We start from the raw sequence: 14259 nt of genomic DNA on the forward strand, positions 1-14259 counted from the left end.
ATGGTCTAGCCAGGAAGAGTGTTGACGAAAATCTGCATCCCACCACGGAGGCGAAGTACCAAGTGAAGAGTGGCCTCCTGCTTCCGACTGCGTGCCGGCGAAAATCAAACGCTGCTAGTCTTGGGGAATACCCTCCTTGTCTTGGGCAGCAGCCTGCCTGTTGTCGTCCTCATCAGCTTCGCCATCACCACCGGTAGTACACATGTAGGTAGCGGGTCGCTTGGAATCGCCATCGGAGTCTCCAGTGTGTGACGTGCGGAAAGAAGGGTGATCAACGCTAGCACCCTGACTGTGCTGCAGGGCCAGGCCCAGGAAGGCAAGAAACATGATTCTCATCTTGATTCGTCGCAGGGAGCTGCAGCGGGTTGAGCCATGGGGGTCTGGGGTCGAATCACGTTGTTTTATTTAAGACTACACCGCTGCCACCAATGTAACAGGTAGCCGAGTGGTAGGCGCGGTGAAATCAACAAGAATTACTTTTATTCTACTTCTTTTACACCTGAGATATAATTATTAGTGAAAGAAGAAGCGGCAAAATAAATAACTTTCTCTCCGGTGCTCACCTAGAGGTTGACTACTTCTTCTTCGAGTTAGCTTTCGTTGCTATCTAATCTAATCTTATTAAAACAGAAATGCGCAGCCACTTTAATGCAGCAGACGCCGTACGCTTACATACGGAGATACACTAAATATACATCAGGTAAAGCTCCGTATTAGTTCCGTACTACTTCCGTATTGGTCGGGCAGGGATACTACACTTGTGACTCGCGCCGTTCGCTGTTGAACGACACAACGACTGCAGCATGTCGTGTCGTACGAATTGTACAAGATTTTACAGCTCACCCCAGCCTTCCCAACAGGCCCTTACGTCCCGTACCGTCAGCGTTCCGTCAAATGTGAACTAGGCTTAAAACATACCATGAAAAACCTTGAGTGGGGATCTGTTTTCAGTAGTGTAAAACAGGACACGCCGGAGGGTATTCAAAAGCACATCAATCTGGTCGCTTACGAAATAGTAATGCCTTCTCCCCCTGGCCCCTGCCACACAACAACGCAAACAACTTGGTGGAGTTTCTGACTTCTTATACAAATGGAAGGCTACAGGAGGAGAAAGGCTAAAGTCAAACAAAGAAAAGAACCAAGGGCCAAAAGACCATGGAACAACAAAGAACAAGCAGTAATAAAGCGATGAAAAATCGGGACGACCAATCAGGGACCAATACGTACAGAACACATGACCAAGACCAAGACAACCAGACCACGGACGAATCACACATCACTCTCACTCCCAGTCCAAACTAGCACTGCGCATGTACAGCCTTCACTTGACAGTCACTCTCACATAGACGCAAGCAGATTCTCACACTCTAAACGCGTACTCTTGCATGCACCACACACCATAAACGTCACACATCACACCATACTCGCACGTACACTTAGACCATATATGAAATCAGACACTGGACTCTACGAGACAAGAACCAAATACAACAACATGCGTGAATAATACTCGCAGCACTTATGCTGCTCAATTGTGTCTCGGGAAAACAACCCAGAACAAAAGAGGGAAAGGACTGTTTACATGACTTGTCTAACGCACCCAGATGATCATTGTCATCTGTGTATTATACAGACGTGGCGAGATAGACTTTGGCAGGTAGCAATCGTTCCAGCGACAATCAGTGCGGTAGTAAGACCAGTCCGTATTACAGTTGGATGCATAAACAGTGGGTGAGACCTTGTCGAATGTAATGCCTGAAGTACAAAGGAGACAGAGCACCAAGTCGAAGATACTGCTGGACTGTTAAAGGTGACCAATATCAGTGAGGCTTTAGGTAACTGAAGGGATGGAAGATCAATGAGACCAACAGACATTGCATTTGGCTGAGGACAATAGGGACTGCAGGAAACACGCTACCGGCGGGTTCAGATATATATATTTTATTTTATTTATCGTCTCCACTTCATAACACATAATAATACATAGCCAATACAAGAAAGGGAGGGTGAAACCAACCACGGAAAAAAGCATTATCAAAAGAAGAAACGGAAGGGAGGTATAGGGCTAGAGTCTGTTTGCACTGTCCGGGTTTTCCCGTCCCCTCTCTCTACCTCACGTCCTGCTGTCAAGTGTGGCTCAGGCCATGGTGACAGTGTGGCTCAGGCCACGGTGACAGTGTGGCTCGGGCCATGGTGACAGTGTGGCTCAGGCCATGGTGACAGTGTGGCTCAGGCCATGGTGACAGTGTGGCTCAGGCCATGGTGACAGTGTCACAGTTGTCTGGGCTACACCAACCAGCAAGATGTGAGGCAGAGAGGGACTGAGTATTAGCATGCCACCAGAGCACCAGAAAAAGGGGACGCATGGAAAAAAGAAAAACAAAGAAAACAAAGATCCGGCTGTTTTCTTTTGTTCTGCTTTTCCATGTGTCCCCTTTTTGGTGCTCTCATGGCACACTCATGCTGAGACCAATGGTCAGTGCAGTGCCTTCAGACTCACCAACACAGCTACCGTGTAGTACCCACCTTCCCATTGTCCTATATTACCCATTTCATATTCTCCCGGTTTCCCTTCCCCATTGGGGCAGTGTTTTTGAAGTGAAAAAAGGTATGTTGCAGTAGCGAAAAGCCCATAAAAGCGGGATTTACAAGTGCACATCTTGAGATGAGATGCACATTAACACTTGATCTGTGATTCCTGAAGTGCAGTGCAACTCGCGAAATGTGAAGTCAACGGTGCAGAGTTGCCATGCTGATATTCCTCAAAGCGCAATGGCCAATGCGGGGTGAACGACAACCTGACATTCGCTTAGCTAGTTACAACTTGTATATATCCTGCTGCAACTCTTTTGAACCTAGCATACAATATTTGCTGTATGGAAGATCCAAATAGCATACCAGTATTCCATTTCGCATCGCTTATCGCATCGTGAAAGTGAGCCAAGTTCAATTTCAGCGATCACCTAGTTCCGACTGTTGCATACCTGCGTAATGGGTGCGATTTGTGGATTTTCCAGTTTCGCGGCCGTCGCAGTGTGCACAGCAAAAATATTCTCCCATGATCCCGCTTTTCTCACAGAGTAAATTTTACTTATATTCACACAGTTAATACTAACAAATCCCGCTACTCACACGCTTACTACTGGCCGAAGTCCACTCCACTAATCCTGTTGCTAGATATTATTAATGTGTGAGTTTCACTTACTAGTTTCAGATTCCTAATCATCATGATCAGTAGCTTGATTATAGCAATGAAAGATTAACTGCGCGCTCATTCTAAACACACATCAAGTCGAAGTTGGTGGGTTAGTTCCAAGAAAGTTTTCTTGTGATATTCATCAGTTGGATTCACATCACAACTTTGCCTTGATGCGTATTTATAATGATTGCGTAGTTCATCGTTTTCATTGCCATAATCAAACTATTGTCTCCACTTGGGTTATCAGTAACTTGTTTTTACTTGTAAGCAGAGATCATGTTACACTTATGGAGACCTCATCCAGTGTTTTTTCTATGGTGTTGTCTGGACAAATGACCTCTTCACTGATCCAGATATCTCATTACTGTTTTCTGATGATCGCTTAGTGCGTGAAACTCGGAGTAAAACACTTTCTCTGTCCTTTCATTGTGTGAGATTTGATACTATTCAGCAGAACATTATGGAGACCTAATCCAGTGTTTTTTTCTATGGTGTTGTCTGGACAAATGACCTCTTCACAATGTTCTGCAGAATAGTAGCAAATCTCACACAATAAAAGGACAGAGAAAGTGTTTTTACTTCGAGTTTCACTCACTAAGCGATCATCAGAAAACAGTTATGAGAAATCTGGATCAGTATTGGTTTATATACTCACAAAGCAAAGTGTAAATAGCTGCAGCATGGCGCAAATCTAAAAGTCGTGAATGGCGGCAGTGCAATGCGTAAATGACTGCATCATCGGGCAAATCTAAAAGTGCGAATGACAGCAGTGGGGAAAGGTGACAACCACTAGAGCCGGTTGTCTCTTACTTAATTAGGTGATGGCTGTGGATGGTTCGAAGTTCCGAAAGTAGTACTTATTCTCGTGGCGACACTTTGACACAAGCTCACTCCTCCTGTTGAGAGAGAGGTGCTTGTCTGATTGCGCGATTGCCAATATTTGCGCCAGGCACAGGTTGCACCTTTTGCTTTTGTTGCTGTAGGCCGCTGCTCTGCGGTGTACCACCTATTGAATGCTGCATGCCTTCCCTTCATCCTTCTTCGCCAGATGTTCTGCGATAGGCGGGTGTCCTTCTCGTGTTGTCTGTGGCGGAATGATGATTGGTGGTTATAGTAGCGTTGTTTGAATGTTTTTGCTGTTAATCCAGTATACTCCTTCTTCTCCATACCTGCGGTGACTCTTGCCTTATACACGATGCTCTCTGTTAGACACGCTCCGTCCAGTGGACACGAGTCTTTCGCCCCACAGTTACAAGTCCTGGTGTCGTTGTCACCTCCGTTGGCTTGTTTCTTGGGTCGTAGAATCGTGTTATTGTGTTGTTTGATGATGGTGGCCATATTCTGCATGCAACTGTAGCTAACTTTTACCGAGTTCCGGTTGAAGATTTTGTTGAGGCTTGAGCCTTTGGGGAAGTGCTTGGCCACTAGCTGGAGGAAGCGATGTCCGACGTTGGTGGCGACGTTCTTGCTAAATGGTGGATTGTACCATAATTATGATGTTCCGGTGGAGATTCCTTTTGCGACTCCGATCTACAGTGACGCGCTGAGGGAGAGTGGATACTGGGAGAACGTCCAGTATTTTGACGAGCGTAAAACGGGCGAGAAAAAAAGAAGAAGAAAAAAATCGCCACCGGAACATCATATGGTTCAATCCACCATTTAGCAAACATGTCGACACCGACGTTGGACATCGCTTCCTCCAGCTAGTGGCCAAGCACTTCCCCAAAGGCTCAAGCCTCAACAAAATCTTCAACCGGAACTCGGTAAACGTTAGCTACAGTTGCATGCAGAATATGGCCACCATCATCAAACAACACAATAACACGATTCTACGACCCAAGAAACAAGCCAACGAAGGTGACAACGACACCAGGACTTGTAACTGTCGGGCGAAAGACTCGTCTCCACTGGACGGAGCATGTCTAACGGAGAGCATCGTGTATAAGGCAAGAGTCACCGCAGGTATGGAGAAGAAGGAGTACACGGGATTAACAGCGACAACATTCAAACAACGCTACTATAGCCACCAATCATCATTCCGCCACAGACAACACGAGAAGGACAACTGCCTATTGCAGTACGTCTGGGCCAAGAAGGATGAAGGGAAGGCATGCAGCATTCAATGGGTGGTACACCGCAGAGCAGCGGCCTACAGAAACAAAAGCAAATGGTGCAACCTGTGCCTGGCGCAAAAATTGGCAACCGCGCAAGCACACAAGCACCTCTCTCTCAACAAGAGGAGTGAGCTTGTGTAAAGTGTTGCCACGAGAATTAGTACTACCTCCGACAAGCGAAACTTGGCGCGTTTTTTTGGATTTTTGTGTTGGTACCAAAACTACTTCACAAGGCCGTGAGGTACGACCTACTTAGTACTAAGTCTTGTAGCTCCATGCAACCGGGTGCAGGAAGCCAAGCGACGAGCTGGTGAGTGGCGCATGGCTAAGACTTAGTCAGAGGCAAGCGTGTCTCTCGTGTACCAGCAAAACTGTGCGCGCGTCCATTCTGCGAAGGAGAATTGTCGTGCTTTCGCGTTGCAATGCAAAACCAAGGAGTTCTCTCTCTCTCCTCTTGGTCACTCCGCCAGCATAGAGTCCATGCATCCATGCCAAACAATCCTAGCCTCTTTCAACAGCCACTAGAGCGATGCGTCTCTGGTGGCTAAGGAAAATCGCCAGGAACTGCTGCAGGCAATTTTGGAAAGTTGGCGAGAATATCCTGCAAAACAGTTGGAGTCCAGGCGCTTTTGGAGGTGTTGCACAGTTCTTACCACGTCAATCTGGATAGTGGCGGCGGAAACGACTACGCTCGACACCGTGGCTCGAGCACAGCACACAGGAGCGACATCGAGATTTTCAGAGCGATTACAACCGAGGTACTTGCTGCAACTGAATCCGCTCTAGTCGCACTTTCGTCTCAAAACAGGGACAATTCCTCTCCAGAAGAAACTGCGATCTCTGACTCAGAGGAGAGTTGTTCAGCCTAACAGATGTCTCTAATGTCCTTGTTGAGCAATACAAAGTTGAATGTTGGCGAGTCAATCATTAGTTTTGATTGTAAAGTGTGAGTTATTTCGAGTAATTTGAAGTAAAAAATCGTGCCAAGTTTCGCTTGTCGGAGGTAGTACTACCTTCGGAACTTCAAACCATCCACAGGCATCACCTAATTAAGTAAGAGACAACCGGCTCCAGTGGCTGTCACCTTTCACCACTGCTATCATTCGTACTTTTAGATTTGCCCCATGATGCAGTCAATTACGCTTTGCACTGCCGCCATTCACAATTTAGATTTGCGCCATCTACACTTTGCGTTGTGAGTATATTGACCAATACTGATCCAGATTTCTCATTACTGTTTTCTGATGATCGCTTAGTGCGTGAAATTTGGAGTAAAAACACTTTCTCTGTCCTTTTATTGTTTGAACCAGCTCTGCCTCTCGGTATTGAGCACACTCTTGGACAGCCTGGTACCTCTCTGTTTTATAGTATCAAATCTCAACACAATATACCTAGAGTAGTAGACTGCAGCTCTGAATCCAGAAACATTAAAGCGACTGACCTGATGTAGCATGGCTGTTTGTAGAGTAACTGGGCCGAATGCCGTTAGAGCGTGTGCATAGATCAACAACCTTGTTGGTCGCTTTCAGAAATACACCTGTGAAAGCAATAACACGACATTCAAGTGTACACAACACAATGGGCGAGAAAAATCACTGAAAAACTCTGTGAGGATGGGGTAAGCCATTTGGTCCTGATTGTTTGGTCGTCTTCTACCACATGTACATCTTTGGAGCTGAGTCTTCCAAAATAGCGGCAATTAGTACTGTTACGTGCTGGTGACCACAAGGGTTGGGTATTTCCCGCGAAATATACGCTAGCGCGGAATGGTTTCCATGACCGCGCTCCGTTTCCAGTCGTTTTCACTGTTTTCACCGTTTACACGAGAACGAAAACGTTTTGAAAAACGTTTCAAAACACTTTGAAGTGCGTTTCCATCTCGTTCCGTTAAGGTATCGTTTTCGGGCGTTGTCGTGTAAATGATAGTAGTAAACGCAACGATTTCGTTCCGTTTAGGTCGTATTTTGTTGTCGTGTAAACACAAATCGTTTTCAATCGTTGTCGTGTAAATGCAGCCTGAGAAACATCGACGCGATCACCGTCGCCATCTTTTGAGCTGACTACTTTTCTTACAATTACCGGTACATACAGCATGTAGGACGGGCAGGCTCAGTATGTGTCTACACTAGCTGCAGGGGCTGGAGTTCCCTCCACGTGCGAGTAGTCTTGAGCTAAAGACAGTAAAATGGTCTTCAGTTTCATGTTTTCCGAACCAGTTTGCTCGACGACGAGCTAGGCCTGGCGTCTGGGTCTATTTTGAGCATAGACAGGAAAAGCAACTAGTTACTTGTTGGTATGCCTCACGTCAGCTCATCCGTCGAAATCCGCCGATCTGCACCCCTGGCCGGCTTCTCTGACTTCATCGTCGGAGTCAGCGAAGTCACAGGCGAAGGGCACCATCAGCTCTTGGCTTGCAACCAGTGAGTTGCCTCTGTCTTGTCTGTATTCGTCTGGTCAGTCCGAACAGCTGACGGACTTGTTGCGGGATCATCGGATCTATGCGCCCGGTTTCCGTCGTTGGCGATGTTGGACTCGTAATTTTTTTTGAAATTCACAGAATGTACAATGTACTGATGTAGTTACAATAATAATCGTTTAGCCAATAGGCCGATCGTTATGGTATCAGCTAAGCCACTAAGGAAAAACCGTAATCGTTTCAGCACTAAGAAGAACACCACTTCTAGCACTGAGGACATGTCCCCCATCATCCTTTTTGGCTTTTCTTGAAATACACAATAGAGAGGTTCCGGGGTACGATTTTCCGTGCCAAAATCCGTGTGGGCGCTACGGATTTTTTCCAGGCGTGCTCCATACGATTTTCGGCACGGAGAATCCGTGTGGACTGGCTTTCACACGAACCATGTTTCGTATGGAGATTTTGCGTCATCGGGTGCAGAAAGATTTTTTGCGTACAAATTTGGTACGAGAAAGATGGATTTTCGGCGGGAAGTTTTGATTTCTGTACAAATTTTCAAAATAAAAAGGCATAGCGCGGGAATGTGACATGTTTGCGATCGTAACCTAGGCAATGACGGCAAACACATAAGTTCCGTACTCCGGAACATTTCACTGCTCGAAAACGACGTATAGAAAATCCGTAGCGCCTCTACGGATTTTGGCACGAAAAATCGTACTCCGGAACCTCCCTAATGTTGAATTTTTCCGTTCCACCATGCTGAAATACGTCCAAACTCATACTATAGCGCAGGAAAGCTCGCCCCTCCGCGACATCTAGTCAGCAATTTCTAATCCAACACTACTCCCAACGCTGCAGAACAAAGTGTATTTTTGACTCTGACAAAGAAAAGCAGCGGTGATCACTTGTCACTCGAAACGACAAGTTTCTCCTTGCGCCACCGAAATTTTTCGGTGCGATAGTTGGTTCAAAAGTAACTGGGTTTTGGGTGCAGTTTTTGAATTTCACGGCAAGGGGAACGGTGAAATCACGTGCTTCATGACGTAGAAAAATGCATTCTGGATCACTTCACTATGCACACGTTCAGGATCATTTCTAATCCGCTATTCGAAACGGACCACGATGGAGGAGGTTCACACATGATACATTTCCTACATAATCTGCTCAGAACGTGCAGAGATTGTAATTTTAGCACTATCAATATTGCATGGGCAAGAATTCTTTGAGATATATCCTCTTTAGAGAGTGGTTGGGTGGATACACCCATTCCCAAAGCACTGCAAACCGAACCAATTATTTTACGTACAACGTTTCGGCAATATTGCAATCGTCAGGTGCGAATGAAAACAATGATGCCATGCAGGCCAAAAAAGGAGCAGTTTTATGCCAAAGTCCTAGCGCCAAAACAGCATAATAGACATCCTTAGGAAAAGTACGATAACGCTAACTTTTACGGTGCTCACTCCCAGCCGTGACAAAAGACGTTATCGGGTAACGGAAAAACGTTACAGAGCTCAAAATAACGGGCCGACGTTCGTTATGGTAATTTTGCAAAAAATGCAAAAACTCGCATTGTTTTGTAACTGGCGGGATTTAAACAGCACGTGCAGATCGAGATGAGAGTCGAGATTGCTTCCTCTTGTGACATTTAGCTTTTTTGGCGAGTTTTGCCTTTCAGTTGACAATGTCTGCGTCCTCTGCTTCGTGCCTTTCACCCTCTATCCCATCTGGGAAAAAAGGACCGGTTCCACGGCACTCCTGAGGAAGAAATTCATCGGCCTCTGTTGTGAACCCTCTGAGATTCTCTTAAAGTCAGGAACGAACGACCACACGGCACGAGGACAACTATTTACTCTTGACAGTATATTTCACTTCGATCAACATAATTAATAATGATCAACTAAGTAACACTATAACCACCAGGTAGTTATAGCGTGAAAATGACAGCGTATATCAGAAAAGCAAACACACACAACATACAACTACAGCGCACACAGCAAACCGCACATAGCGCCTGTAGCGTATACCACGTCTTAAACATCAGCGGTACGGCGGAGTCGAGATACAACTGCATTGAGAACGAACACAATGTTACAAGCGAGAAGGCCTTTCACTCTTGAGAACTTGTGGTTTCATAACAGCCTCTCTCAGACGTGCTGGAGCTGGGACCCTTACAGTCTTCTGTGCTGCGTTTAGGAAAGGTTTTCCAAGGACCTGGGAACAGCGAAAACTCATTTTCGCCGTGCTTTTGCTATTCCAGAGTGAAAGACCTCGCCAAGGTATTCTTTCGGAACGACAGCAAACTAATCCCTGGTTAAAATTTCGAATTTCTTGCACCTGTTTCCACGAACATTTAAAAAAAAAGTATAACCAGGCCTCTTGTACGGGAAAAATATACACAATTACGAGTGCAACCTCAACAGCACCGGAAGAAAAACGAGCAAAAATGGCTGTGAAAACAGTCGAGAGAGCAAAAGTGGCTGTGAAGACAGTCGAGAGAGCAAAAATGGCTGTGAAAACATTCTAGTATGGAACCTCGTAAGGGAGCTTGAACCGATGCTGCTCATGGCAACAGCAAATCGGGCCGAGTCGTTTGCATTTGAGGGCACTCGGTGCCGATGGCCTCGCAGACTGGCAACAGCAGCACGGATGAGGGCAAAGCTGAGCTTACATCGGATGTAGGAGATTCTGGCAGAGTACGGCTCCAGCTTCTTGTCGGCGAGCATCGATGCCAGCCGAGCATAGAGTGCTGTCGCAGCTTTGCCATACCCTCCAGTGCAGGACAGGACAACTGGTGAGAAGGAGGCGTGCTCGGCGTTGGTGATCCGTTCCTCGTAGCGGCGACGCTTCTCCTGCTCATGTCGCTTGTACACAGCGGGCAAGGCAACTTGGCGTTGGTGGGGGCGTGGGGGTTGAAAACCCGGACATCAAAGTAAGAATGTTCCTACCGACCTCCCCAGACTCCACTGGCACCGATGTCTAGGCGGGCGTTGTCTTCAGTTGAAGCCGACCGTAGCGTCATCCTCTCACCTGTCAGCGGCTCTAGCAGCGGTTCCACCGCAACTTGGTGCGCAACTTCCTTCATGTTAAATGCTGTGAGATCGCATACCTCCTTGTGGCGGAGGATAGGGTAGCCGCCGGTTAAGCGGGAGAGAGCATGGGCCACGGTGAATGATTTACCACAGCTGCAAGCAGATGGCAACCGCTTCAGAGGCCAGCCATATCGCAATGAAACCGCATCATACAATGCGCCCTTGGGTAGCATGAAGCCAAACATCTTCAGTGGTTTGCATGTCAGCCACGACGAGGCACCCTTCTCTGCTGCCAGCTCCCAGGATCGCTTTAAGTACGAAGCGATGCTCACTTCCACAGCGATCAGGGTTTCCTTCTCCCTTACAGAGTGGATCCTGTGCACCTTCGCCTTCCCTGTCGTCATGGTGTGGTGAACATCGCCTAGGCCCGTGTTTTTCACGATGATCTGCTCCACCAATGGCTGCGTGATGGTCCTGGAGTCATCAAACTGGCTGGCGAGATCGCACGGGTTGATTAGACCCATGCCCCCTAGCCGACAAGGCAGAGCGAGGAGAGTCCGGGTGGTCTGATCAGGAGCGGGGTGTCTGCCTCTCCCAGTAAAATGGCTACTGAACTGTTTGACTCTGTACGGAGCTTCTTTCCCAAACACTCTGCATACACCCCACTGCTAGCTGACCACTTTGCCAGCCTGTTGCGTCACCACCCAGATCAATTTTTTTAGGGCTGAAACGATTATACCGAATAATTGAGTACTCGTTTGATAACTCTAACGATCGAGCAATCGTTTAGATTACCGATTACGATTATTTTGCGTTTTTAAAAATGTGTCACTAGAAAGTACTGTAAACCCTCGTTTTGTGAAGTTTGAATCAGTTTCCGCTGGGAGTATGCAGTTGCCAGGGGTATGCATGGTTCATGTTCTGAGGTTAATTGACTTCAAAACTGCCATGTTTCGGAGCTACCCTTTCACTAATGCAGATTTGTTGGTATTATGAAGGCATAGTTTGTGGAAACAGAGTAATGTTTGCACAGAATTATGACTCTATTTGCTAACGATTGATCGTTAAGCTAAAGAGTAATCGACACGTGAAAATCCACGATCGTTTCAGCCCTAGGGCCCAATATGCTTTGGTTCTGGTGTTGAACATCTCACCTACACCTTTGCCGCTCAACTCGCTATATCTGTTATTCTTATGGCGCTGGATCATGCTGTGTTTGGAGGTATACCAGTAGGATTTTTGTTGTCACGATATGTTTATGTTTTGGTGCTGACGCTAAATGTCTCACCTACACCTCTTCCACTGAAGTTGCGCGAGATTATGCAGTTTTGGCGCTAGGACTTTGGCATAAAACTGCTCCTTTTTTGGCCTGCATGCCATCATTGTTTTCATTTGCACCTGACGATGGCAATATTGCTGAAACGTTGTACGAAAAAGAATTGGTTCGGTTTGCAGTGCTTTGGGAATGGGTGTGTCCACCCAACTACTCTCTACGGATGAAGCTGCAAGATGCCTCAGAGTTACTTCTCATTATATCCTCTTGCAGTAAGAACAGGTACGCAATTTTTTTATACTAACCTCGCTCATCCCGAACATGGTTCAACAGTAACCGTGGCTGGTTTACACTTGATGCTAGACCCAGACTGCAGACGGCAAGGAATGACCGTCGAGCATGCCATCAAGGTCGCCTGGAGTTGACCAGCGCGCGGACTACACTGGCTGCATGCGGATATGTGGTGTGCCCACTTGGCAGATTTCTTACGTCATGAACAACGTGATTTCCTGATAGTCTCTGTTCTGCATGTTCTGGGAAAGTCCCAGTTGGAAGGCCTACAACACGATCAGCGTGCTCTTGAGCACTTGATCCAATCTAGATCAACAGGCGATCCATGTACTTCCTCCGCTAAGCAAAACTTCGTTGCGTTTTTAGTGTTCTTGTCATGATATTTCTATCGGCATTAGACATACATATCAGTGATCTATCCCCTACATAGGGTAGCTGAGCTGTCGTCCATTGTTCTGACAAGCTTTTGAACCTCCGAAAAGCGTGGAGTCCTTTGAAAAAACCGGCGAAGCAGAACCGTTTTTCGACAGGATGTCACCAGAACACAACCCCAGGCGCGCGTGCATGACACCAAAGTGCGAAAATGAGAAACAGTTTGAAAGACCGTGTGGCTCGAAGAAAGTGTCCAGGAGTCGGCCAGCGCTCAGGCACTGCTGTACTAGCACGAGTCGATGGTGCGCATCCGCACAGAGCCAAAATCAATGCACTTGTGTTTGCAGCGCAGGGGAAATCAAAAGCGTTCGACATTCAGGTTGACGTTCCGATGGCAGTCGGCGCAAAATCCTGATCTCAACGTCGACGACTTGGCGTTCTTCCACAGCCTGTAGACAGACGTGTCACTCGTGGCGAAGGAAACCAGAAAGGAGCTTCTGCAGGGAGTGGAAACGTGCTGGCACGACTACACAGCTGCGAAGATGGGGAGCGTTTGTTTGGTTTCCTCTGTGCTGCGCTGATGAGTTCACAAAGAACGAAACAGCATGCTGTCCGCAGATTGAGTAGTAGTTGTTTGGGTCTGTATGGCTCCTTCCATGGCGTTCCGGAGAGTGGCCACAACTACCAGCGCCACCGTGGAGGTCGTCAAGCTCACAGTTCGAGCGAAGAACTTGGCGATCTCCACGATCAAAATAATCGTGTCTTGGAAACTTGTAAAGGCTGCGGAACAAAAGATGGCAGCGCTGGCGGCGAAAGTCAGCGAGGATGCAGACTCGATGTCATCAGGGAGTGAGTCGTCATCAGATTCAGACGACGAGTGAAGCTGGACTGCTTTGAAACAAGCTGTGTGACATCTGTAAATAAGTATCTTTCATATGCTGCCTTGTTTTCCACTTTGCAAAGTGTGTTCGTAGCCATAGAATGATTTGGATTGAACTGTAAAAACGCAACGAAGTTTTGCTTAACGAAGTAAGTGCACATGCGCTTGATCAAGGTGACTAAAAAAGACTCTTGAACCGTGATCATGCCGATCCACGAGACCTGGCATTCTTGCATCACGAGGCACGTGATTTTGTAGTAGAGGTCAATGATTACTTGAGTATTACTGTAATCATTGCATGACAATTGTTATTTCTTACATTTGTATTTCGTATTTCCTGCTCCTGTCCACGTGACGAATCGCTGGCCTTGTGAGCCGCGCATGCTCACATGCTTCTTGCCTTTCTCTCTCCTCTCCTCTATGACAAGTTTTACTATCGATATGAGCAATTTGGGTGCCTGGTGAAACCTGAGAATGGGAATCTTGTCTTAGGAAAGGGAATCCTACAATTTCACCGTTCCTCTTGCCGTAAATTTCGAAAACTGCACGCAAAACGTCAGTCACTTTGGCATCAACTGTTGAACCGAAAAATGTTGGTGGCGCAAGGAGAAGCTTTTCGTTTTGACTGATAAGTGATCACCGCTGCTTTTCCTTGTCAGAGTCAACAAGACACTTTGTTCTG

The 14259-nt window shown here is 46.8% G+C and overlaps 1 protein-coding gene across 2 annotated transcripts in view; it reads right to left on the reverse strand.

The window, feature by feature from the left end:
- Positions 1-1066: 1066 nt before the first annotated feature.
- Positions 1067-14259, reverse strand: part of LOC135810149 (uncharacterized) — a 41822-nt gene continuing 28629 nt past the window's right edge. For both annotated transcript variants that reach the window (XM_065323615.1, XM_065323616.1), the window contains exons 15-16: positions 6755-6850; positions 1067-1755 (exon numbers count right to left, since the gene is read on the reverse strand). In XM_065323615.1, the coding sequence (XP_065179687.1) occupies positions 1592-1755; positions 6755-6850 (260 nt within the window). In that variant the 3' untranslated portion in view covers positions 1067-1591. The remainder of the gene's footprint in view (positions 1756-6754; positions 6851-14259) is intronic.

The sequence above is a fragment of the Sycon ciliatum genome, chromosome 2 (assembly GCF_964019385.1).
Source record: "Sycon ciliatum chromosome 2, ocSycCili1.1, whole genome shotgun sequence".
Lineage (NCBI taxonomy): Eukaryota > Metazoa > Porifera > Calcarea > Leucosolenida > Sycettidae > Sycon > Sycon ciliatum.